Source organism: Paroedura picta, chromosome 5 (genome assembly GCF_049243985.1).
Source record: "Paroedura picta isolate Pp20150507F chromosome 5, Ppicta_v3.0, whole genome shotgun sequence".
NCBI lineage: Eukaryota > Metazoa > Chordata > Lepidosauria > Squamata > Gekkonidae > Paroedura > Paroedura picta.
Window position 1 is genome coordinate 96078946 of NC_135373.1, and position 24937 is coordinate 96103882.

The following is a 24937-nucleotide window of genomic DNA, read 5'->3' on the forward strand; positions in this document are numbered from 1 at the left end:
ATAAATTAAAAGACGCTTGCTCCTGGGGAGGAAAGCTATGGCAAATCTAGACAGCATCCTAAAAAGCAGAGACATCACCCTGCCAACAAAAGTGCGTTTAGTCAAGGCTATGGTATTCCCAGTTGCAGTGTATGGCTGCGAAAGTTGGACCATAAGGAAGGCCAAGTGTCAAAGAATTGAGGCTTTTGAACTCTGGTGCTGGAGAAGACTCTTGCGAGTCCCTTGGACTGCAAGGCGAACAAACCGGTCAGTCCTAGAGGAGATCAGCCCTGACTGCTCCTTAGAAGGCCAGATCCTGAAGATGAAACTCAAATACTTTGGCCACCTTATGAAAAGGAAGGACTCCCTGGAGAAGAGCCTAATGCTGGGAGTGATCGAGGGCAAAAGAAGAAGGGGACGACAGAAAATGAGGTGGCTGGATGGAGTCACTGAAGCAGTAGGTGCAAACTTAAATGGACTCCGGGGAATGGTGGAGGACAGGAAGGCCTGGAGGATCATTGTCCATGGGGTCGCGATGGGTCGGACACGACTTTGCCCCTAACAACAACAGAAGAAGAGTGATGAACCCAAGGGGAGTACAACCAAGATTGGATCCACTGAGATATGGATCTAGGAGGTGGAGCCAAATGCATTGATTCTGAATACACAGAATTGGGAGCTTTCTCTGGGTCTAACTTGAATGCTAGCTCTGAGACTTTTAGGGGCTTTCTCCCACAACACTGCCTTAAGTTTTGACACCCTATCTTCCCCGAGCTTTTGGAGTGATGTGTTAGCTGGTCTAAATGTGGACACTCTATGTCCTTTGCCCAAACAGAACAGTCAAAGGTTGTGTTTGTCAGTTTGAGTCATCTTTGCTCCACGTTAAGAGCACTTCTTGAAAAGTGTTTTTTGAGTCATGGAAGGGACACAGAAGCTGACACAGCTTCAACGGAACTGGATGAAATCCTCTCAACTATAGATGGAGTCTCCAAAACCATGACTTTCTTCTTCAGCAGCCAAAGAGGAACTGAAGGTAAGAGGGAGCTGTTGTGGAGCATGTGATTCCTGGGCAGAAACAAGCTTCTGACTCTGTTGTACAGCGCCTTCTGCAGGCTTTTAGCTATAAAGACCTACCTGATGGCAGGCATAAGCATGTGCAGTCCCCATGAGGGACCACATAGAAGACCAATGATGGAACAGTATCTTGGAAAAGTTACAGCACCCAAGCCCTTTTCATACTTCTTGTAGAAGATAAGGATGAGTAACTCAAAACTGAAAGTAACATTTTCCATTCTTGACAGATTTTCTGCTAACTTTGTCAGAAGCTGGCTTATAGGCTGCTTCAAACCAGTTCTTTTCAAGTCCACCCATCCTGTTCTTTCTTCAACTCAGCACTTTCCTTCTTCATCTTTGTGATTCTTCATCCAGCTCTAATGTAAACTTCAGGAGACTTAACACACCTTAAGTCAGGCTAAAACAAATTTCCTTCCTCAGTACCCCATTTAATCATGGAGGGAACAAGATAGAAGCATATCTTACGAATGCCATTTACCTGGAGTCTTTGTCGAATGTGTCGTTGATGGGTACAACTGGCTCCTCTTGTTTCACCATGTCTTCCAGTTCTTTCAGACATTCATTATACTGGGGAAAGTCACACCATTAGTAGTAAATTCCAGTGCCTCACTGCCCTCAGGTGATAACAGATCTTTTAGCATTGCTACATAGTTCTATATCAAAGCAGTGATTCGCTGGCAGGATCTGACAAACTTTTCCTACCTTTTCCTTTTTTTCACTACAGAAATCTAACAGCGTATCACAGAAACGGTATCCTATGGATTCCAAATCCTTTGTATTAAAGTGGGAACCAATGTTGCCTAAGATATGAAGAGAAAGATCAGTGAAGAAATAGCTGTCCTGCCCAATGACAGCAGTTATTTTATTTGTTACAAGATAATTGGAAAAACAAGACTTCTGGCTTTTGTAAGTCTACAAATAGAAAAATACTCTATGCTTCAAAATTCTCATTGAAAGCCTCTCTGTTATCTTAGACTCCTGGTTTTTACAAGAAGTGTTAGCAAAAGGTTATTTTCTCTTTCCATATCCCCAAAGTGCATGGATAGGAGATACTGGATTGGTTACAGACTAAAGGACTGATCTATACTACAAATACATATATATTTTAAATCACTTTAACATCATGGCTCTTCTCAAAAGGTTCTGGCAACTGTGAGGTGCTGAGATCTCTGTCAGAGAGTCCTAGCACTTCTACTCTTAGTCTGTATAGGAACACTTGCTTATCACAGGATCTAAACACATCCATCAATAAATATATATGGTACTGAATGCACAAATAAAGTGAGATCCTATGAATCCTAAGTAAAAGCTGCTTATGATGGGGGATTTTTCTGTTCTTTCCCCTTCCTTTCAAAGCTCCTTAGGTGTTGTGAAAAGCCACAATCTAGGATAAAAAGGGATGTGGACACCATGTCAAAAGGTATGTGAGCTACAGTGAGGAGGAGCAACTGGCTGAAATCAACACTTGCTCCACTGGAAAACTTGCTCTGGCATACTTCATGTACCAATTGAAGGACCAAAGTGGGAGTGATTTTGCCCAATTCACTGCATCTCCTCCATGCAGCATTTTATACATGAGGCTCACTTAACCTCCAGTGTTGGCTTTGCAGGAGTCTTGCAGGAGGGAAGGGAAAGGATCCTTCACAAGGTTCTTGTACCCTTAGTCTATGGAATCCAACTCACTGTGTTTTATGGACATTAACCTTGACTTACCTGTACATATCTGCTCCCCTTGGGCTTAAAATCTACATTTTGCAAAGTGCAGATGCATCTATAATGATATTTCAACCTCTACCAGTTTGGTATGATCTCTAACACAACAAGTTTACATCATATTCATTTGAGCCTGTAACAGCAAACATGAGGACCTCACTCGATGATTCAGTATTCTTTTCGGAGAATATATATATTTCTTTACCCAGTTTAGAGCCACAGAAAGTAACTTCCAGGGTATAGCTATTGATGATGCCCATCTTCCACATCACTACTCGCCCTGTCCCTTCTTTGCCTTTCTGTATCTTGAAACTGCAATCTGGGAATGAAAACTTATGCAAAAAGATTTTGATCAATGCTGAGGTTATTATCTCCAATGCTAAACAGCTTCCCTTTCTAACAAGGGACACATTTCAACAGACACTAAGTTGCTGCCCAGAATGACCCTCTCACGACACCCTCTCCCTCCATCTGCACATTCACTTTCTTGTGACATGGCATCAGCACATGACTCCACATCACTAGCTGTTGCTGACGTGGGTATGCGTGGGAAAGGGAAATGCATAATGTGGCAATGTCATACCATGATTAAGTGAAGCTATATATTGTATAGGGAGTGGGAAGGACATGACATCGAGTCTGCCAAAACACAATTTGGCTTACAGGAAGGGGGGAAAGCAGATGTGTTCAATATTTCTACAAGCTTTTCAAAATCATGAAACCTAGAGTATAAATAAAATATTTGCAAACCTCTTATACTCTAATCGCATGCAACCAAGATGCCCACAACTGCAATTAACAGTAAGAGAAATGACTCTTATTGGCTTTTATAGAGAACACAATGAATTCCCACAGGAGCACATTGTATGGAAGATCTGTGTGTTTTATATACAGGCAAGGTCATCCATTGCAGTCACACTTGTTAATGTTTAATTTGACTGTGTAACTTAAATGAACTGTAAATGTAAATGTATTTGCTCCTATTCATCCTACATCATTGGCCTTTCTCTTTCTCTTTCCCTTCCTTCCAATTGTCTCCCTTTCTACAGAAATGGAGGCTGAGTCCACACAGGAGTGTGAAAACATGTCACCACCATCGCAATAACAGCAACAAGTAGAGTGGAATGCAAAGGAACAGTGTCTACACAGCCCTTTCCTGGACTGCTGCTGCCCCCTCTCCCGCCTGCATAGAAACAGTCATGTTGGGATTCCCCACAGCCCTTCCCCCTCATTTTCTTTTTCTTTCCAAGTCATCCTGTCTGCAATTCTACCAGGCAGCTCTCAGCAGGGAAACTGAAAATAGCTTTTTAAAGAACTCAAGGTACGTGTGTGAGCTGCCCTTGCCACTGTGAAACTGATTATTTCCACCCATCCCCTTATATTGTATCTGAGGACAGGTGTGTGCACACAAAAGCTCATACTTTGAATAAAACTTTGTTTAAAGGTGCCACTGGACTGGTCTGCTGTACCTCCCACCCCCATAATGATGACAGAGGATTTGTTTACAGAGTTTCCTCTGCAGCTACTCCACACATTCCTCTTTTGGCAGGATTAAAATAGGCTTCCTTTAACCAGTTTAAAGGGTAAAGTGTCAGAAAATCCACAAGATGTGTGCCAATTAAATTTAATGTCATATGAGCTTCCTGCTTACTTTGTGGGGGGAAATCCCCATGCAGAAGCAGACTTAGATGGCAACTTCTGTGGGGCAGACACCTGTTTTTATGTCATTCTGTAAAGAGCCATGCGTATTGATAGCACTGTAGAAATATTATGATCATGTATGTGCTTAACATCTTATGAGAGTAATCTGCTTGCAAAAGCAGGATGAGGAGCTCAAGCACAGCTGCACTACAACTTCTCTGGGCATACATTTTCAGTCTCTGCTGTTCATAGAAACTGTGGCACTATTCCGAATTCCCTCTTTCTGAAGAACAGGCTGATTTTTTTTTCTTTAGCTCTTAAACAGCAGCAAAAATTTACCCTGAGAACATTGGCATCAGGGTTAATTGTTGGTTGAACCAAGTTTGAAACTGGTATCTTTAAGACTAACAAAGGGTTTTTTTTTAAGTCTTTATTTTTAATTAATTTGACAACTGATCAAGTCACATCCAAACAAATTAGCTGCCTCTTCAGTTGTTTAGTAGGCTACCATTTTGGTTTCCTTTCAAGGAGTGTGATCTTGTGTGAGACACATATTCAAATGAAGGCTTCAATCAACTGGGAACTCAAATTCTGAAAGCCCCATGATTCTGAAGGGATCACTGACATCATCCTTCTCATCATAAAATACTATCGTTGCCAGTCATACAACTTGGCATGTTTAATATGAGACAGAAACTCTACTTCCTAGGCTTCCTCAGGAGGTGGTGGGTTCTCCATCTCTGGATATTTTTAAACAGAGGCCAGATAGCCATCTGACAGAGAGGCTGATTCTGTGAAGGCTCAAGGGGGTGGCAGGTTACAGTGGATGAGCGACAGGGTTGTGTGTGTGTCCTGCATAGTGCAGGGAGTCCCTTCCAACTCTACGATTCTATGATTCTACTGCATTTGCATGCTTCTAAAAGGGGTCTCTGCAGTAGGGCAAGGATGGAGTGATAAAGGACCTTTTTTGGGCCACTCCAATCCATCAAACGGCAGGGAAGGGGGATTTGCAGTTAAATCCCCCACACCTACTACAACGGTCCTTTGAGGACACCTGAATCCAGTAAACCAATCCGCAAGCTCTGAAAGGGCTCTCTGCAGAAGCCCTATGGTTATACATCCCACTATGCTAATACAACATTACAAGTATGATTTCAGAACACTAAAATTGCTGAGAAATTTTAGCAAACCCTGAACTTCTGATACAGGTTTCTTCTACTGCTATAAAGTTTCTTCTACTACTATAAAGTTAATACAAAGAAGTTAAAGGTTGCCTTACTTTATCTGGACAATTTTTGCTCATAAGGAACGGAAAAATGCGCTGGTATAAGCTTGTCCCTTCTTCTTGCTGTTCCCTTTTTTCACATCCATACATGAAGACATTCTCTTTCCTGCTGTGGCCATGAAGGTCACAATACAGGATGACATTGCGCTCTTCCATTATTCTTTGGGAAGGAAGAAAATGGTTATACATGGATAACTTTGGTTTATTGTAGCTCAAATATCCCCATCCTGCTTTCTTGGATTACAGCAATAGTTACGGGAAACAGCTGCAGGAGCTGTTAGTGATTTTCAGAGATCTATTGCTGGTGGTGTATTTACGTCTAGAACACTCCTCAGTAAGGTATCCCACAGACCATAATGACAAGTCAGATTGCATGTAATGGCCACCTATTATATCTTCCTTCTACTTAAGAAAATATTGCTTGCATTACATTATTCATTTAGAAGAAGAAAAAGAAGAGTTGGTTTTTAGACCTCACATTTCACTGCCTGAAGGAATCTCAAAGTGGCTTACAATCGCCTTCCCTTTTCTCTCCCTACAACAGACACCCAGTGAAGGAGGTGAGGCTGAGAGAGCCTGAAATTACTGCTCAGTCAGAACAGCTTTATCAGCTGGTTGCATGCGGGGGAGCACGGAATCAATCCCGGCTTGCCAGATTAGAAGGCAATGCTCCTAGCGACTACACCCTGCTTTAGGATGTTTCTATGCTGCCTCTACTGAGAACCTTCTCATGGCAGCAGGAAAATGTCCTCTTGAGGACAGCTGACACTTGAATTAACATCATTCACAAGCACAATTAAATCCTATTTGGAAAGAAAATCCGGACTTGTTACTGGAGGTTAATTTTTCTATTCTATATGACATTTAAGATAATGAAAAGACAAGAGTCACTGGAAAAGACAGCAGTGCTAGGAAAAGTTGAAGGCAGTAGGAAAGGAGGTGATGGACTGATCCAATGAAGGAGGCCATGGACCCTCAGTTTGCAAGACCTGAGAAGGCTTGTTAATAACAGGAAGATCATTAATTTATATGGGGGCCATAAGCAGGAAGCAGCTTGATGACACTTAACACAAACAAAACAGTTATAAAAGCTACATAGTATTTAGAACCTTCAAAATGCACCCAAAATACAATAATCTCTAAAGTAACATCAGTAAATAAATTATAGTGCAGTGAATATTGGGCATTTGTTAATATATTAAGATCAGGCGCAGAGAAAGCAAACAGTGGCTATATTAAATATAGAGGAGGAGAGATGGTGTTACCTTTTTACCTTTTGATCATGGTCCGGGTGCACCAAACAGGAGGGAAAGACTCCTTGAGATCGGATCTGTAGGTTCGATTCAAATCCCTACCTGCTAAAGAGCAGCGGTAATTGCCCACAATGACACCATCAGGATTTAACATGGGCACAACTTTGAAAACAAAGGTGTCCCGGAGCAACTGAGCAGTGTCTGAATCCCCCAGAATGTAATCCAGAAAGCCTTTCATCATCCAGGAACTGTTTGTTTCCCCTGGGTGCACTCTGGCAGTCAAAATCACAGCTGCCTTGCGTTTTTCCTCCTGGAAATCTTGCAGAGGATTGGTGATGGTTAAGACATAGACAACGTTTCTAGCTAGGGACTGGCACAAGATGCGGATCTTGCAAAACTTGGACCTCTTTGGGTCTCTGGCGATAGCTGACAGGTAGTCTTGCAGGTTGCTGTAGGTATAAGGATAGCAATGGGCAAAGTAGCAGGTATCCCTGTCATGAGGGAATTGGAATGTCCACGTGAGGGAGAAATACTGACGTCCATCCTGACTGAGGTTGTTTTTGTAATACCTGATTGCATCTCCTGTCCTTTGCCATCCCACTTTGTGGATCCTTGCTTCGGCCTCCGAATACAGCAATGGGCGCATACCGCGATTGTACAAGCTTGTTGGTTTGGTGAAGTTGACAATGGTGAAACGATATGGCGTTCCTGCTTGTGTGTTGGTGACCTGGAAGTAGTACCACTGAGTATGCTTATCTGTGTACAGATCAGTGCGTAGTGTCAGCTGGTACTCAAAATCACTGCTATACGAGGAAAGGAGAGAAAAAACAGATGTTTAATCTGGACTAAACAGCAGGACATCCATGTACTGTCACATGATACATATTTGACTTTGTCCCTTATTTCTAATGTTTTTAAAGCCAAATTTCTAGCACTATCTTTGTATGTAGATTCCGTAGCTAGTTACTTCCCTTTACCAACTAACTTGGAAATTGTTTATTGATATATTTGTATTTTAAAGTAGACCATGTAGTGACTGCAGAATTAATTCTTGGCTGTTTTAAGAGAACATAATAGTATAGTTAGGTTAAGCTGGCCTTTGTAGAGGCTGAACATGTATTTTAAAACAGATTAAAGGCAAAGGCAGTGTTTACAAGAATTTTAGGATAAAATATGGACAAGGGTGCCCATTCCTGGTAGGTAACTGCCATTACCTAAAACACCCAGTATAGTGTATTGCATTTTTTGAGACCCAGGTTCAAGTTCCACTTGCTGTGAAACTCATTGGATGGACCTTGTTCTGCTCATTATCTCTGTGTATACTTCCTTTTCACAGAGTTGTTGTGAAAATTAAATGAAAGAGATGATGAATGTCACCTTGAGTTCCTTGAAGGAATGGTGTGATAAAAATAACCAAATAAATTAAAAACAGGTTGGTTGGAACAGACAACAAAAACATTTTAAAACAGGAACATGAAGGATCACAATCCACAACTATTATAATATCCTCCAGTTCACATAAAATATTTGATCTACCCTTCTTCCAAAACTAATTTATTTGAACACCGAAGCAATTTGGGGTATCCTTGCAGTGGCAGCAAAGCACAAGACTGAGCACTAAAATCCTATAAGTGACACAAGGAATACCTCTGCATTCTTGTTGAAGCCCAGACCTTAGCCATGCTACTAGAGCACAATCTATATATTTATTATATTGAACTCTTACTCTTTGTCTAAGGAGCTCAGTGCAGCAAATATATTGGCATGCCTACGACTACGCCTGCCTTTGCTTCAGCACTCCTTTATAGAATAATACAGATGCACTGGGAAACCAATATGGCAATAAATTATCCAAATTAGACTTATATAGAGTCATCTCTCTTCAGTTTCAGTAATTCTTTTATTCTTATTTCACACAAGTCCCAATGCGTTTTGCCTTACAGCTTTTTCAAGGGACGTTTTTTAGATTTAAGGACCAACTTCAACTTATTAAAGAATCTCTTGATAGAGTATAAGGTCATGCTCACAATAGCTAAACTTAGCTTGTGGCGCTTCAGACCCACCCCTCCCAGTTCATTATTTTTGTTTCAGCACTCCTTTAGGCAGTGGTCCAAGTCAATATTTGTGTCATCAAGAAACTGAACACTCCATTGTCATCCTGGTTTAAATGGTCTGCTTGCCACTTTCTAGGATCTACTTTATAGAATTGCTGACCAGCTGTTCTTAACATGTTTTACCAGATGATGACTTTGTGCCAGTTGCTGTAAATTTTCACTTAAGCTTGTCACCTCATTATTGGTTTGTAACTGCCATATTGTTTCCAATACAGAGAGAGACCATACTTTGTAGTTTTGTGACTGGACCTAACCTTTCTACTCCCCTTTTCTCCCACTCTGATTTACACTTGGAAGATTCATGACAGGGCTCACTGTCTTAGCTTCTTCCCTTGTAATCTTTCCCCTCAAGTAGGAGTCCCAGCTTCATTTCCATGTATCTGAAGAAATAAGCTGTGAGTCACAAAAGCTCATACTGAAATAAATATTGTTAGTCTATACGGTACCATTATATTTCTGTTTTATTTGGCTTATGTTCTGACATACTTCTATTCTTTGTGATTTATAATCTTTTGGAAAAGACATAAGTATAGCCATTCTGCACTCCTTTAGCTGTAGCACCTTATCCTATGGGACTGCTTACAAAGCAGCAGCATTTCATGCCAGTCAGAGTTACGATTTTGTAATACAGGTAGCAAAATATAGACTTCAGATAGACTGTTGTATAATATCTTGCAATATATATTGTGTATATGATATGGGCTTAAGTCTAGTCTGCCAATGGCTTCAGTCTATTTCTTCTCAGTTAGGTCTATATAATGCTAAAGAAGTGTATATTATTTTGCTTGAAAAATGGGTCTTTGTGTAAAAGAAATGTTTTCACATAGTTCAGGAGAAGCACCTGAGGGTGCTTAATGGAAAATAAGCTGTTTTGGGCGTGGGCAGTATCTGAATCGGAGAAAGACTGGAATCGCTAGGTCATGAATGGGCGAGTACAAATAAATAAAAATTATTAAACACTCCCACAGGTATACATAAGCATCTGCATCTCATCCTATGTTCTCAAACTATTATTCAACAACTGTTGAAGTGCTTTTCAATGGCAAAATGTATTCTTAAAAAAAAATCAGTAACCACTTTTAATGATCTACCTACATTTTGACCACCTTTTGCAGATTCCCACTTTCAAACCGTGCTTCAAAAATTAAAGTACTGTCCCAGTCTTCCAATGATTGAGGGAGCACCTGCTTGGAAGGGAAGCTTCCCCCTATTCGAGAATACATAAAGCTGGAATCCTTGTTAGCTAGTCAAAGGAAACCAAGATACAATTATTGTTATGAATGATGATACATCTGCAAAACACTCTGCGCAAAGAGTTTTTAGACATATTCTTTTCTGAAGCAAAGTATATCATTTGGAAAGAAATTGTGATCTATTATATCTTCCAAGTTTTCCTATATACGATTAATATCTCAAAAGAAGCACTGAAAAAAAGAAAATGTGTTTATGATCAGGTTTTCCATAAATATTTTAGGATCTTAGGATCTATGAAATGCGGGATGTATCCTATCCTCTACTCTGCAGACAGACTCAGATAGCAGGAAGGCTTCAAATTAAGTGGCTCCTTAGATTAGGAAGACTTCATACTTTGCAGAGAGAAGTTATAGAATATATGTCACTACCACTAATCATTTTTTTAGTCCAGCACACAGAGGAACTAACAAAAGTTCTGCAGTCTATTCATTCAAATCAGGCTTTTGAAACCTGGCTTGTAGGCCACGTACAGACAATACAAACAGTTTTTTAAACTCATTTTTAAAATGTAGCTGATAAGACCCTCACTGTGTTGTGAGGACAATAAAGCATGGAGGCTCTTTGGGGTATACAAAGCTTGCAGCACACTTCTAAATGGGCTTTGGCTTGCAAGAGGTGCTTGTGAAGGGGTGGACAAGTACTGGGAGAATTGTGCAACAATTAAAAATCAAAATGAGGCCTTTTGATGCTATAGTATGAGAACTGCTGCCCTGTCTTATGAAAAATCCTCCTGTTTGAGTGCCGTCTATAGCAAACTGTGCTCAGACCTTCATCTGCTAGATAGACAACAGCACCCTCTCCAGGGTCTGGGCAGAGTGGCTCAATTTCCAGACCTGATGGGGTATATAATGGTTCTGGTGCAGGGGGAGTCCAGTCTGGAAAAGAAGAAATTCATGTTTAAATTAGAAATGTTAATCCTTTTTAAAACAACAACCCCCCCCCCCAATTTACTTCATTTTCAGCAAAATAGTATGATCTTTACATCTATATGGAAACATCAACAAAGGCTCTAGAATTGGGGGGGGGGGACAAAGTAATAAAGAGATATAATGAGGAATTAGAATTATATCACCATTTTGCTTCCAGGAGAGCCAATAACAACAAAAAATACAGAGATCAGTCACGCATTATTGATAAGAGGGTTCTGTTGAAGGTTTGGCTTCTCTTCAGTAATATAAAAGAGAATCTGTTCTAAAAACTATTTTGGTTAAATTTTCCCGCAGTGTTCACAGTCAGCAAAGCTATGCTATTAATAGATCACTGAACCTGAGAAGCTATCGTGGTACAAGATGGAAGCTGCTTCTTTTTTCAGTGTGCTGTTGCTAAGGAGACAATGTTAACTGTAAACGGGGAACCTAAAGCAGCATAAGTTGTCTTAACAGAGGTGATTTTTGTGGCCTGCTCCTCTCCAATTGTTCTCCCCAAGGAAAACTTGGAAGCTTCACTAGAGGGTGTTGGGAATACTAAGGAATGCTGAGGAAAGCAATGGTGAGGAAGTTGCAGCCAGAGCAGTTCACTGGTAGAAATTCCATCGCTCAATTTCTTGTGCAGGTTTGTCCCCTACTTCCTACCATTCCTCACTGGTCCACATGACTTCAGGAAGTGCTTTTTGAAGGCCATAGCAGCTGCAGTGGGAAGGGAAAGCAAACAAGCACCCTTTGCATTGAACTTCTTATACTTGGGATTACTTAGGATCCAACACGAGATTTCAGTCTTTTATGTCAACCAACCAATGATACTGAAAATCAGTCTTAGAACGGCAGGAGGGAAAGCTGAAGACTGAGGGGAAGGGGAGACAGTGGTAGACTGGTGGGAATGGGAGAAAGAACTAGGAAATGGGGAAAGGCTATAGGGTCTTTCAGAGGAGGAAAAGAAGAGGCCCTGCTGTGTGCCAAATGAGTCAAGCCCAACAACATGGTGGTGAACCCACAAGGACCCTGGAGGTCCCTTCCAACTCTATGATTCAAGGACTTACAGGGGGCACCTTACTTTCCCCTATATTGCTCTCCCTTCAACAGTTCATTTTTCTTCCTCCTGACAGCCCCCACATCCTCACCTTTCCCTGATTCCTTCTCTCCTTCCCACCCACCCACCTTTTAACTGCCATCCACCTTCCACCTTATTAATTACTGACTTCATTTATAACCCATCAGTCTCCACAATAAAGACTCAGAATAGCTTACACCATTCTATCCTCCTCTATTTTATCTGTGAGGTAGGTGAGGCTGACTGTGTGTCACTAATGCAAGCTCTTCCAGTAAGATTCTACAGCAGAATGGGGATTCAGACTTTTTTCTTCCCGATCTAGGGCTTTTTGCAGGTTTGTAGAAAGATTTGTCTTTCAAGGTCCATGTAGTTGATTATCTTTTAGGCTTCTTTTTATTTGCACTAGCTATTCAGGAGTATGTTAATATGGTGCTGGAGAATCTCAGTGAAAAAATGTTAAGGGCAGAGGCTGTTTTATATTCCTGTTGCAGACGCTCTTTTTCAGTCATTATTTTTAAAACAGGCAGGGTGTTTTTTGCCAGAAGATGTCAGCATGAGATCATAGCAGGGGAACAGACGAGCATATATTAGGCATATACACCCCCCCTGTATTTTTCAGGTTCAGATATACTGAATCCCCACCACAAAAATATTGGTACTTCTCAATATTCCTGAATTCCAATACTGATATTTCAGAAAATATTCAGAAATGTTGAATTGTTTTGTCTCTGAGGTATTTAAATGGACCAAGATAAATTTAAATGCCTCGGCATCAGATTCTCAGACTTCATTCTGATTTTAAACCACTGCAAAGCACCTGGCAGCAGAAGCTGTTCCCAAGATCTGAGTGGGGCTGGGAGACATCTCTTTCCACTGCATGTAGACCTGAGGTTCAGCTGGCTGGTGAGAGCTGAGAGCTCCTACCATCCCAGCTCATCAGTATAGTTGAATATCCCTGAATTTACCTTCCCTCCCACCCCCAAATCAGCTTTATTTGTGTCAGGTATACCATTAGTCAAAACAGATTTGTATTTGGCTCAGAAAATATCAGAAAACATCAGGAAGGGTATTTTTTCTAGCTTGGCTAAGCCAAATGTACACATGCCGAGCACTTCTATAACAATAAATTCAACATGACATCCCAAATAAAGCGCAGTTTCCTCACAGCAGTCATTGTCCCTGTAGACTGAAAACTTGATCTCTTCATATGCGTCTATAAAGGATAATGCTCTCATTTTGACATATAACTCTCATTAAACTCTTTATAGTAGGTATTCTTAATTGTCCTGTTATGAATTTTCAAAGAATCTTCACAGTTTGTAAATTAACAACTTGGGGGGAAGGACAGATGAAAATAAACAATTAGGAAATCTCTCCTTTCAAATCTCTTCCTCTAGAATAATCTATGCTATTATTTACCATTGTTGTTATTAACTTCATTTACAGTACTCTTATAGTGAAAACTATTTAGTCATTTGATAAGCAAATTACGAAGTATGATAAAAATATCTGAATCTAGCAGCATGGGACTGGGCAGATTACAGACATGAGAAAGAATAATCAGTGAAGAATGCAAAATAGGATAAAACAATTCAATCCCGTGGCATTTATTTTTAAAGGGGTGTTTTAAAATCTATTAAATTATATTTATAGACATAACCCAAGGAGAGCCAGTAGGGTAATGGTTAAAACCAAGGAGACTTGGGCTAAAATGTCCACTCGAAGCTCTAACCAATCAGGTGTCTTTTCTCCTTCAAAAGGTAAGTGTGAGATAGCCATTTCTGATTCTCTGCACAGCACCAAGGCAACCGGAGGCCACACAAGCATGCGATCAGCCATTTATGACTCCCCCTTTGCCTCTACTATTTGAGCCCTTGCTAATCAAGATTGCTGGGAGACCTCAATTTGTCAGCCTAACTTCTTGGGGGGGGGGGTTATGAGGTTAAAATAGAGGATAAAAATATGACTGACAGAATGTTTCCAATATTAATCAGAATCCTTACCTTGTCTGAAGACAAGATTAAACTCTTTATTTTCACTCTTAGTACATTTTTATATCAATCTTCCTTCAAAGAGCTGAAGAAAGCATATGTGCCCCCCCCTTCTACTTTTGTTCTTATATAAAACTTTGAGGTAAATATGGAAAACTACTGGGTGATTTGAACCCCAGTTTTTCCAGTTCATAATCCAACATTCGTTTTATTGGTTATCACCAAGTAAATAAATAAATATCCGAGAATCAGATAATTGTGAAAATCTGGCCATGGGTTGCTGCTGTGGTGCCATGGGCCTCTGAGTGATGGGCGAGGCAGTGGCTAGGCAGGGCTGGAGGCAAGCCCCACTCTTCTGCAGTCCTCCTGGCCAGCCACTGCCCTACCTATCCCTTGTCCTGTGATGGTCTCACAAGCCACCAGTCCATCCCTTTCTCCTGCAGGCTCAGAAGACGGGTGACAGCTGGCCGGGGCTGGTGCAGAGCCCTGCTCACTCCATTGCTACTGCTTCTGCCACCCGTCAGGATTGCAGGTGGATGAGGGATGGGCAGGGCAGCAGCTGGCCAGGTCCAGCAGTGAGCTCCACTCACTCACTCACTCCACTCACTCCTGCGCTCACCGCTGATGTCTCTACTGCGGAGGCTGCTCCCGCCGCCTCTGGCATTGCTGCAGCCACAGCCACCATTCGGCTTCCTGCCTCTTATGCTGTGCTTGGGGAGAGGGCGGGATGGAGTGACGTAATGTCAATTTCTACTTCCGTTTCACTCCAACCCTGAACGCAGCATAAAATGTGTTCTACATCAAAAATTAAGTGCATACTTCTTTATTTTTTGTGGTAATTAAAGATATATTTTGCTTCTAACAAAGAAGGTAACCTGTTCTTCCTTCAGTCTCTAAAAATCATCTTCGAAAATGTAAATTTCTTTCAATGTTATCACTTAATGATTGGATTAAAAATAAGATGATCAACCAAAGAAATATTCATTAACAATTTGCTGCCCCACTGAGTGAAATAAGGATTACAAAACACTTTGCATTAGAAATTATTAGCAATGTGTTGCTTTGAGATGTACCCCCAAAGTGCCATCTTAGAACAATTTTTTAGTATTATTTACCAATATGCTCTATCTTCTTTCTGATAACTTCATATTGATGGGGCCAGCGTACTAGGTGCAGGTGTCCTGCAGGAGACAACCCATACAGATCACGAGGTTCGCGAAGTCGTGGCACCCATCTTCCTGAGTCATATTCCAATAAAATCTGTGTGGTCCGTGGCAAAATGTGATCACAAAAGGAATCTGTGGTACAGAGAGACAAAAAAGCCATCGATCTCTTGTGCTTGGGAGTTTGCTAAACTACATAGCTAATTTATCCGAATCAAATGAAAATAATTATGCCATCTATCATCATTTCTGGTTCTTTTGTAAAATTGTTACAAATATGGCACATAATTCAGACATACAGAGTTAGCACCTTACATTTTATACCATCTTCAGTCTGGGTAGCCAGAAGAGGATTTTAGGGTGGGGGGGATCCTTCCTGACTCTTCTGGGTTCTTTCAATCCTTGGGATCACTTCTTCCATTACACACTCCAAAGGGCTTTAAATCTATTTAAGATCCCTGATTCTAAAGATATCAAATTGGCCTCAGCCACTGGCCTGATTGAAAGCTCTGCCAAGCGAGATCAGAGTTCTGTGGAACCTTAGACAGTTTCCCTTGGGCTTGCAAGACAGAGCTCTTCTACAAGGCTATGACTGAGGCCTAACAGCCAAGAACTGATTTCATAGGCCTCTCTGCCTGCACCTGCCAGTCTGCCCTCTTGGAGAGGCTCAGATCATGCCACAACGGTCCCATGATAGGAATTTTATCGGCAATACAAGAACTTAATTTGAATTTTAACTTAATTAGATTTTATATTGTATTTTAGAATGACATGTAATTTTAATTATGTTGTGATCCACCCTGAGTCCAGAGATTAGATGTAATAAATGTTTAAATAATAAATAAATAGTAATAACAAATAAGACTTAAAAAATAAACTGTATTTTACTGTCTTAATTTATTATTGTAAACCACCTCAAACTCATTTGCTTGGAGTCTATAAAAATCAAATAAATAAAAATATGCCAGAGTAATATTTATATCAGCCAAGTGCCATGAAGTTATTCTAACAAAGCAAAATCAGAATTAGCTTTCAAAAAGTTTGATTTTTGACAGTTAATCATTCTTCATTTCTATAAACTCTTTTTGGACATGTTAGACAAGCATTTTTCAGGCTTACAGCTACCGATTTTCTGTAGATTAATTCTACCCACCCGAAACCCAATGTCAGATAGATGTATGAAGAAAGGGACTTGTTCCACTAATGTGGATACTGATATTATGCAGCAGAAAGGAAGTCACCCTGTTAGTTCTGATGGCATGATATCCTCATGTATGATGCTGAACATAATTTTGGGGGGATGTAAACCAGTTTGTGTGGCATGAGGTACTATGCAGAACAGAAAACTATCTGTGTTTCAGCTACATGTTCATTAAACCTATTTTTAGACTTCCCTACGTGCATTTCAATTCACTACTATGATAAGGAACAAAAATATTTATACCTGTAAAAAATGCACACTGTTCAAGCTCTTCTGTTAAGCATGGGCCAAAGGGATCCTCATCCTGAAACAAAAGCAAAATAGAAAGTCATGTAACTTGCACTGCTTGTAAATGGAAAGAAAATAAAATAGAATCAAATACAAGCATCGTTGAACAATAACAGGTTGACCATTGTCATTTTAAAACAATGCAGTTCTTAAATTTTACTTATAATTTACATGATACTGTAATACAAATGAAACAAGGAAGAAGAGGGTTGTCATAAAAGAGAATGCACTGCAAACTTTACCATCCAACCTCAGACCCAATTTTTATATCTCTAAAATTATTATAGGTAGGTTAATTAAATTGCTATGTACAGAGCATACTGGAAATATTGAAAGGTAATTCAAGCAGAGTTTATTGCCTATCGTACATTCCAGACAAATATGCCATAATCTGACTGACAGAGGACAATTGCTCACTGCACACAGCACAATAAGTCTTTGGCAAATGCATTGTAAATTTATTTTTATATTAATAGAAATATAAAGTGATAGCAGTTACACATGAAATATACAATTAGTAGCATATCAATTGTAAGAATTGATAAGTTCTGCCTGTTTAAGTCCCTATAAATAAATGAAGCTGCCTTATGCTGTGAGATCATTGGTCTATCTAGCTCAGACTTTCTCCACCAGGTTTTCGTGAAACCCTGGGATTTCTTGACAGCCCTGGAAGTGTTTCCTGAATGGGAGGGAGTTAAATTTGTTAAACATTTATTGTGATATGACTATATATGGTCATGTCAACCTGCCCTCCCCTGCCAAAATGGTCAATGATGGGCCAGGAGGGGGTGGGAAGGGGAGGGCCTGCGTGGGCTATGCTTTCCAAGTATATTCTGCAGGATTGCATCACTTCTGGGGGTTTTTGGAGCCTGAATAATGATCTGGTTACATGCATTTTCAGCTTGAATTTTTTTTTAAAAAGGTAAGCCTCTATTCAAGAGCCTCTTCTGGCGCAGAGTGGTAAGGCAGTCGTCTGAAAGCTATGCCCATGAGGCTGGGAATTCAATCCCAGCAGCCGGCTCAAGGTTGACTCAGCCTTCCATCCTTCCGAAGTCGGTAAAATGAGTACCCAGCATGCCGGGGGGTAAACGGTAATGACTGGGGAAGGCACTGGCAAACCACCCCGTATTGAGTCTGCCATGAAAACGCTGGAGGGCGTCACCCCAAGGGTCAGACATGACCCAGCGCTTGCACAGGGGATACCTTTACCTTTAAGCCTCTATTCCTGTTAATTTGCCATTATAACTCTGCAATAAATAGGGCTAGAGACCTTTTAGAAAGGAAAGCTGAGAACTAGTAAATTATGGCACTAGATTGGTATAGCAACCTAGCAATTACTAATTTTTAAGAAACTGAAAAAAGCTTTCTGGTGATGAGAGGGGAAATGACTATTGGGGGGGGGGGGACTAACGCAAAGAAAGTCCAGGCAAAAGTGCCGCAAGGATTCTCTGGAATACAAAGAATTATCACACCATGGAAGCAGAATTTGGCTTGACTAGAATCTAAAACTGCTCCCCCCCCCTTAAACTGCCATTTCTTCTCACACAAAAACACACCTGCCCTTTCTCTCCACTTGGGAAGATGCCGTTGCCTCCTCCAAGTCCTGTGCTTATACTGAAAGCCCATGGAGGAGATATCTCTGTGTGTTAAGAGCATTATCCTTCCTTTTCTTATCGGCTTTGGTCCCCAGAGGCATGCCACTTCAGGCTAAGCCTTTGGGATAGAAACATTCACTGTAAATGCAGAACAATATTTTGCTACTACTTAGGGCTTACTTGAAATTTAGGTGGATTAAGTGATGGATTGCATTCATACTTAAAAAGAAAATATTAGAGTTCTTATTTAGAGTATAATTCACTGGACAAAGATGAAATGTTCCATTGTCTAAATTTTTCAATCCATAAAGATACCAAGCTGATCTCACAGCACACAGCACAAATCTACAAAACTTGTCCAAATATCAAAGAGCAGTTAGAGGTTAGTGGAAGGGACGAGGGATATTCATGACTTCCTGCTAATTTTACATTATAGAGATATAATAATAAAATTATCATTGTCAACTCTGGGTTAGGAAATACCTGAAGACTTTGGGATTGCAGTCAGGAATATTTGGGATTTGGGGCAGGGAGGTCCTACAGTGGAGTATAATGCTATTGAGTCCAGCCTCCAAAACAGCCATATTCTCCAGGGGAACTGACCTCTGTTTTTAGGCCTGGCTGCACACCTCGTGTAAACTGTGACTATTCAGAGCCTTCTCAAGTCTGCATAAACACTTAGTCCATTACACTATTGAAAAACAAGCAACAACAAGGAACCAGAAAACCTAAGTCAAATGGGACATAAGCTGATTAGTTTAATACTCCTCAACCTAATTTTAGAAGGTATTTTGCCTAGCAGACTGGCAGGTGTACTCCCTAATAGTTAGAAGTCCAGTTTCAGTGTGAGTGTGTGTGTGGGGGGGACTAGTATTCCTTTTTATTGATTGATTGATGATTGTATTTATATACCGCCCTCCCCTGAGGCTCAGGGCAGTTCAGATGGAACATAGAAAACAATACATGGAACTTAGTTTTTTCCATAACATATAAATAACTACAACAATAATAATATTAACATTAATAACTATAACAGAGGTAATGGACTATAACAGTGCAAACAGGTCCAGGGGCAGAATGTCTTGATGGATTTCTGGGAGGGAGGGAGCAGGGGCCCTGTAGATGTTGCTGTCTCACCTGATCTCAACCAAATGTCCGTCGGAAGAGCTCCCTTTTTGCAGGTCCTGCGGAACTGTTTTAGCTCCATCAGGGTCCTGATCTTGTCCGGGAGCTTATACATAGTTATACCTAAGTTTTATTTTAATATGCTATTAATTTACTTATTACATTTTTATTCCAGTATACCACCAAGAAAGTCAGGGAAATAAAAATGATTATTTCCTAACAACTCTGTGAGGCATGTCAGGCCAAGAAAGAGGGACTGGTCTAAAGTCACCCAGTGTTTTTTGTGGCAGGGGGGACAGTCCTACATTGTAATCATGACATCCCTGTGTCCTGGGTATCCAAGAAAACAGGATCCTAGTTAAAAGACTTGCCAACTAAATCAATGCAGTTTAAAGCTTCAATTGTCATAAGAATGTAGGAAGGTTAACTTCAAAGGTTCATCTAGTCCAGCATCCTGTTTTTTTACAATGGTCAACTAGATATTTCTGAAGACCACAGCAGGGGCACAAGCCCTTCCGTGTCCCTGCCCCCTCTGAACACCTCAAACTTCATACTCTCTGCTTGTCAGATTATCATTGGAAGGTCTCACAGATAATTATTTGTACAGCTACTTCCAGCATGGTGTTTGTTGGAGGTGGAAATGTGAAGCGTTGCCATGCACATGAGACAGAGGGCGGTTCACACATACAAGTGTTGTTCTTCCCATGTATTTTCTCACAAAGTTCCACAGGACTCTTTTTAAAGAAAGCGGGATTGTCTCAAACATTGCATAAATAGAGGCCACATAAACACTGACATTATGTTTCTGTTTTAAAATATTAAGATAATTCAAAATAGCAACATGGATAATTGAGAACACAACCTTAGGACTAGAAATAAATCAATTCAGTAGTTTGCATTTGCACACTATAGGGCTGTCAGACATCTGCCCAAAATCACTGGGAGTTTTTGGGGGCATGGTGACATTCTCATTATGTACCAGAAAGTGACAGTATGATGTCATAGCAATGCTGCTTTCCCCCTCATTCTGCTCCTGCTGCTCTAGTGAGCAGCACACAGAAGTGAGAGCTCTCCCACCATATTGGGGCACCTGGCTGTGTTAGTACTCTACTGCATTTACTGGGCCACTCACTTCAATGGCAGGGTGAATTTGCTCTTAATTCCCCCTGTTGATCTGCAAATATGAACAAAAATATTCTTAACTATTGTTGCCTTTATCTCTGTAATACTCCCAGGCAGACCAGCTGCTTGGATGATTGCCTAGTTGGAACCATCATCCCACCTAATACCACAAGGAATATGTACTGGCTCTGTTCAAAATCCTTGCTGCCAAGCTTTTATTTTTGTTTCCAAAAGTAAATGACAGAGAATGCAGAAGAGGAAACTGGACCTCCAGTCAGCCTTCAGCCACAAGCCTTTCAGGAAGCAATCCTAAACTGATCTGAGTTCCATTTTATTCAATGGGGCTTACTCTTAAGAAAGTGTCCTTAGGATTGCAGCGTCTGAGTATGAATAGGGGTTTATTTGTTAATGCCTATAAAGAAAAATATTAACGAGAATAGGAGAGTCTGGAAGAAGGAGGGGGAAGTAGAAACAAAACCCATGTTATATAAAATAGAGAAAACATTGCCAAAAATACAGAACAAACCGAAGAACAATCATCACTGGTTAATTCTTCTACTTGCTGCTTGTCCTTATTTGAAACTTCGGACATAATCTCTTGAAACCAGGCCCTTTACTTTTCTTCCGCAGACTGTGAAAACATGAAGATCAATAATGTGGATATTATGTGTCATCTTAATTTACAACTCTATTCACACAAAAAAAAAACAGAAGTAGTATCAGCATTGACTTGAAAACAGAGGCCTCATGAAGGTGATGGTGGTGGTGGGAACTTGTCCTAGGTCCTGTGGCCCCCTAGAGTTGCTAAGCAGCTACACACAGGTGATATGGAGCCAGTCAAAAGAGTATTTCTGGAACAAATCTAGCCCCACTTAGAGGGCAAGCAACTCTGAGTTCAAAAACAAAGGTTCATTTCTTCACAGGCTTGTTTTAAAAGGCTGGGGAAGGTGGGGGATCCAGGGATTAAAAATAACCAGATGAAGGGTAGAAGTTAGCAGTTCAGGAAATATTTCAAACAAGACAAAAATGGGGGGGGGGGTATCCATGCAGGGAGTTGATATTAACCAGATAAGTGGAGTTCTAGCAGCCATTCAGACATTCCAAATTAGATCATTATTAGGGCGAATCTAAGAATAGAAAACCTGGCGTTGAGAAATGCTAATGTGACAGGTTTTATATGTGGTTAAAAAGTTGTTGTCCCCGTGAAGGGGATGCTGTTAGTTGTTAGTTGCAAAGTTGTTTCCGACCCATCGCGACCCCATGGACAATGATCCTCCAGGCCTTCCTGTTGTCTACCACAGTGGTCCCCAACCTGTGGTCTGCGGTCTGCGGCCCGCTGCCGGGCCGCGAAGGCCAGGGTGCCGGGCCGCGGTTCCCTCTCCCCACCCCCCCGCAGTAAAAAACTTCCCAGGCTGCAAGCTTGTGGCCCGGGAAGCTTCTTACTGCGGGAGGGGGGGAGAGGGAATCAGGGAACGCCGCGCATCGTGCATGCGCGGCCCGCCCGCACATGCGCACATGCGTGGGTGCGCCCTGCCGGTCCCATCGCCCTGCCGGTCCCCAGCCGAAAAAAGGTTGGGGACCACTGCTCTACCATTCCTCAGTCCATTTAAACTTGCACCGACTGCTTCAGTGACTCCAGTGGTTAAAAAGACAGACTGATAATTCACTGACTGACCTGATTAACAATCTAATGATCAGAAAATAAGCAAGGCCTATTTTACTCAAGTCGCTATTAAATTAGGGATGGTATAATTTATCAAAGCATTTATCAGTTGTCTTTCCCACCATCCATGACTGCTCAAAACGGCTACTCCTACCAGTTTTCCGTCCTGGCAAAATGTGTCAAGAGGAATTAACTGCTAAGCCCAATAATTCTGTATTGGTGAACAAATCCACCATATGTGGAACAGAGAGCTAGCAAAGCTATTGCAGTGCCAATACTCTGTAGGCATTTAATTATATACATATGCCTATCAAATCAGTGTGTAATACCATCTGTAAAATAATGTGATCCTCTTTTCTCTAATACCAGCTTTTACTGTAAAATTGATTGTATTAAGTATCTTACACTGTTTGATCTCAAAGATACCAGCAGTTTATTCAGTTTTTCTCATGTTTCCTTATGCATCTTAGGTGGAATAGTGTATGGAGCATTAATGAAAATGTGACATTCTTTGACCTACATTTATCTATCACATAAATCAATATCATATGTGCACCTCTGAAGGTATAGTTTTTGCAGAACACCAAAATCACCAGTTTCCCGAGCTGTCTTAAATGAAGAATTGGCTATACCTGGTTACAATGGAGACATCATAAGAGGTACTTTTGCCCTGCATTTTTCCCAAAACATAAGTCTGTCCCTATCCCGTGAAGGGGATGCTGTCTTCTACTGCTTTTGACAACTGCTTCCAAACGTTAAGAAACCAGCCCAACCAATACATCCCAAGCCAACCTCAAGCCATCAGGGACAGAGTGGCCCATTTCTTGCCTCTGGGCTTCATGGGAAAGGGAAAGGGAGACCTGAGCTGTGGCAGAAAGTCCTCCTCTCCTCAAGTTCCCCCGACCTCCCACATGTTCCCAGCGCCTCCACCAAGCGGACCTGGACCACGTACAAGGCGGACGTCCCTCACCTTCGTACTTTGTGAGACTGCTGATTCCCTGCTACCGGGGGTGGGTGGGAGGGAGGGACGGGAAATAACCCCTAACTCCGCATGGCTGGAGCTCCGCGCCGCCCTTGGCTCAAAGCCCCGCAGCGAAACCAACCCGCGGCGCAGCCAGGGCGTGGCCTGGGCAGCCTCTCCTGCCCGCGATGGCCGCTGGAGAAGGTTCCACGGGGCAGACGGAGAAAAGACGTTGCCCCGGCAACCGCGCCCGGCCGTTCTCCCGCGGAATGGTGCCCGCTTCCCCATTCGCGCCACTGACCCCCCCCCCCTCTTCGCACACCGAGGCCCCTCCTGCAGGTTGCCCCGCGGCTGCCGTCCTAAAGGCCTCCTCAGGCTTTGAAAAGGGACCGCGTGTCTTGAGGCAGGGAGGCGGGGATGCCCTGGAATGACCACTCACCGCCAGACCACAGAGATCGAGTTCCCTGGCCTGGAGGACACGGGTGCTTGGGAGGGTGGCCTGTATGGAAGGGCCCGGTCCTCCCCAGGTTCCATCCCCTGCTGGGGGTCCAGGCCGGATTGTTTTTTTTTTGGGGGGGAGGGGGACCTAAGTCTGACAGAGGCAATATGACGGTTTGTTTATTTGTTGATTTCCATTGTTTCCCTGCTACTTTGTAACAGGGATGCTGGGCATAAACTTAGCAGATGAAGTTCTCTGCCATTGCATCCCATGCGGGGAACTGTTGTGGCTATGGGACTCTGCTGGCTGTCCCACTTATGAAAGACACAGGAGCTCAGGAAGGAGCAGGCCCCTCGCATCTGCCATCACTCACCCCTTTTTGTTTTTTTGTTTTTCAACTGCTAGGTCTGTGGCTTGAGAGATAAAGCCTAGTTTGCCTGTGGTAGTTTAAGAAGAAGGCTGCCTTCTGTGGGTTGGGAAATACCAGGACATGGTGGGGGCAGTGGAGCCTGGGGAAGGCAGGATTTAGGGCAAGGAGGGACCATGGAAAGGAATAATGCCCTACACAGTCTGCCCTCTAAAGCAGTCCACCCCCCAGAACTGATCTCTGTTGAGATCAGTTGTGATCGTGGGAACTCTCCAGGGGCCACCTGAAAGCTGGCCATCATACTTAAGAAGTTCATTGGCAACTGGGGGTTATGCCTGGGGAAAGCGGAATGGGGGCAGCAAGTTTAGTGGGGATGATGAAGCCATGGAGTCCACACTCCATAGCTGCCTGTTGTTTCAGGGGAATGGGCCTCTACACTGTACTGTGTTGTAATTCTTGGAGGGCTGTAGGCTGGCGATGCAGTCATCACTGTCACACAAAGCAACCAAAAGGGAAAGGATTTTCTTGGAAATGGTACTGCCATGCTGGGTGGCCTACCAATAGGCCCTAGGTGTATGAAAATAATCCCAGGGGAAATTCAGAAGTTTGAACTGTTAGGCCACAGGAGCCCTGCTATAAAGAACGTTGCAAATTCACTGTTGGTAACCAGTTACTTTCTGAAATAATTGTGCCAGGTTGCCTCTTGTCCCCAGTGCCTCTCCA

General features: G+C 42.0%; 1 protein-coding gene across 4 annotated transcripts in view; it reads right to left on the reverse strand.

The window, feature by feature from the left end:
- The window catches only part of AGBL3 (AGBL carboxypeptidase 3), a 46085-nt gene extending 22458 nt beyond the window's left edge, over window positions 1–23627 (reverse strand). For 2 of the 4 annotated variants that reach the window (XR_013231300.1, XM_077339225.1), the window contains exons 1-11: window positions 23418–23627; window positions 21311–21415; window positions 16898–16958; window positions 15406–15588; window positions 11081–11188; window positions 10155–10302; window positions 6966–7748; window positions 5687–5852; window positions 2972–3098; window positions 1756–1853; window positions 1532–1620 (exon numbers count right to left, since the gene is read on the reverse strand). Coding sequence is in view for 3 of the 4 variants with exons in the window: in XM_077339225.1 (XP_077195340.1) it covers window positions 1532–1620; window positions 1756–1853; window positions 2972–3098; window positions 5687–5852; window positions 6966–7748; window positions 10155–10302; window positions 11081–11188; window positions 15406–15588; window positions 16898–16958; window positions 21311–21376 (1829 nt within the window). In the remaining variant the exon portion in view is untranslated. The remainder of the gene's footprint in view (window positions 1–1531; window positions 1621–1755; window positions 1854–2971; window positions 3099–5686; window positions 5853–6965; window positions 7749–10154; window positions 10303–11080; window positions 11189–15405; window positions 15589–16897; window positions 16959–21310; window positions 21416–23417) is intronic. The other 2 variants (XM_077339226.1, XM_077339227.1) reach the window with 2 other exon arrangements.
- Between the last annotated feature and the right edge of the window lie 1310 nt (window positions 23628–24937).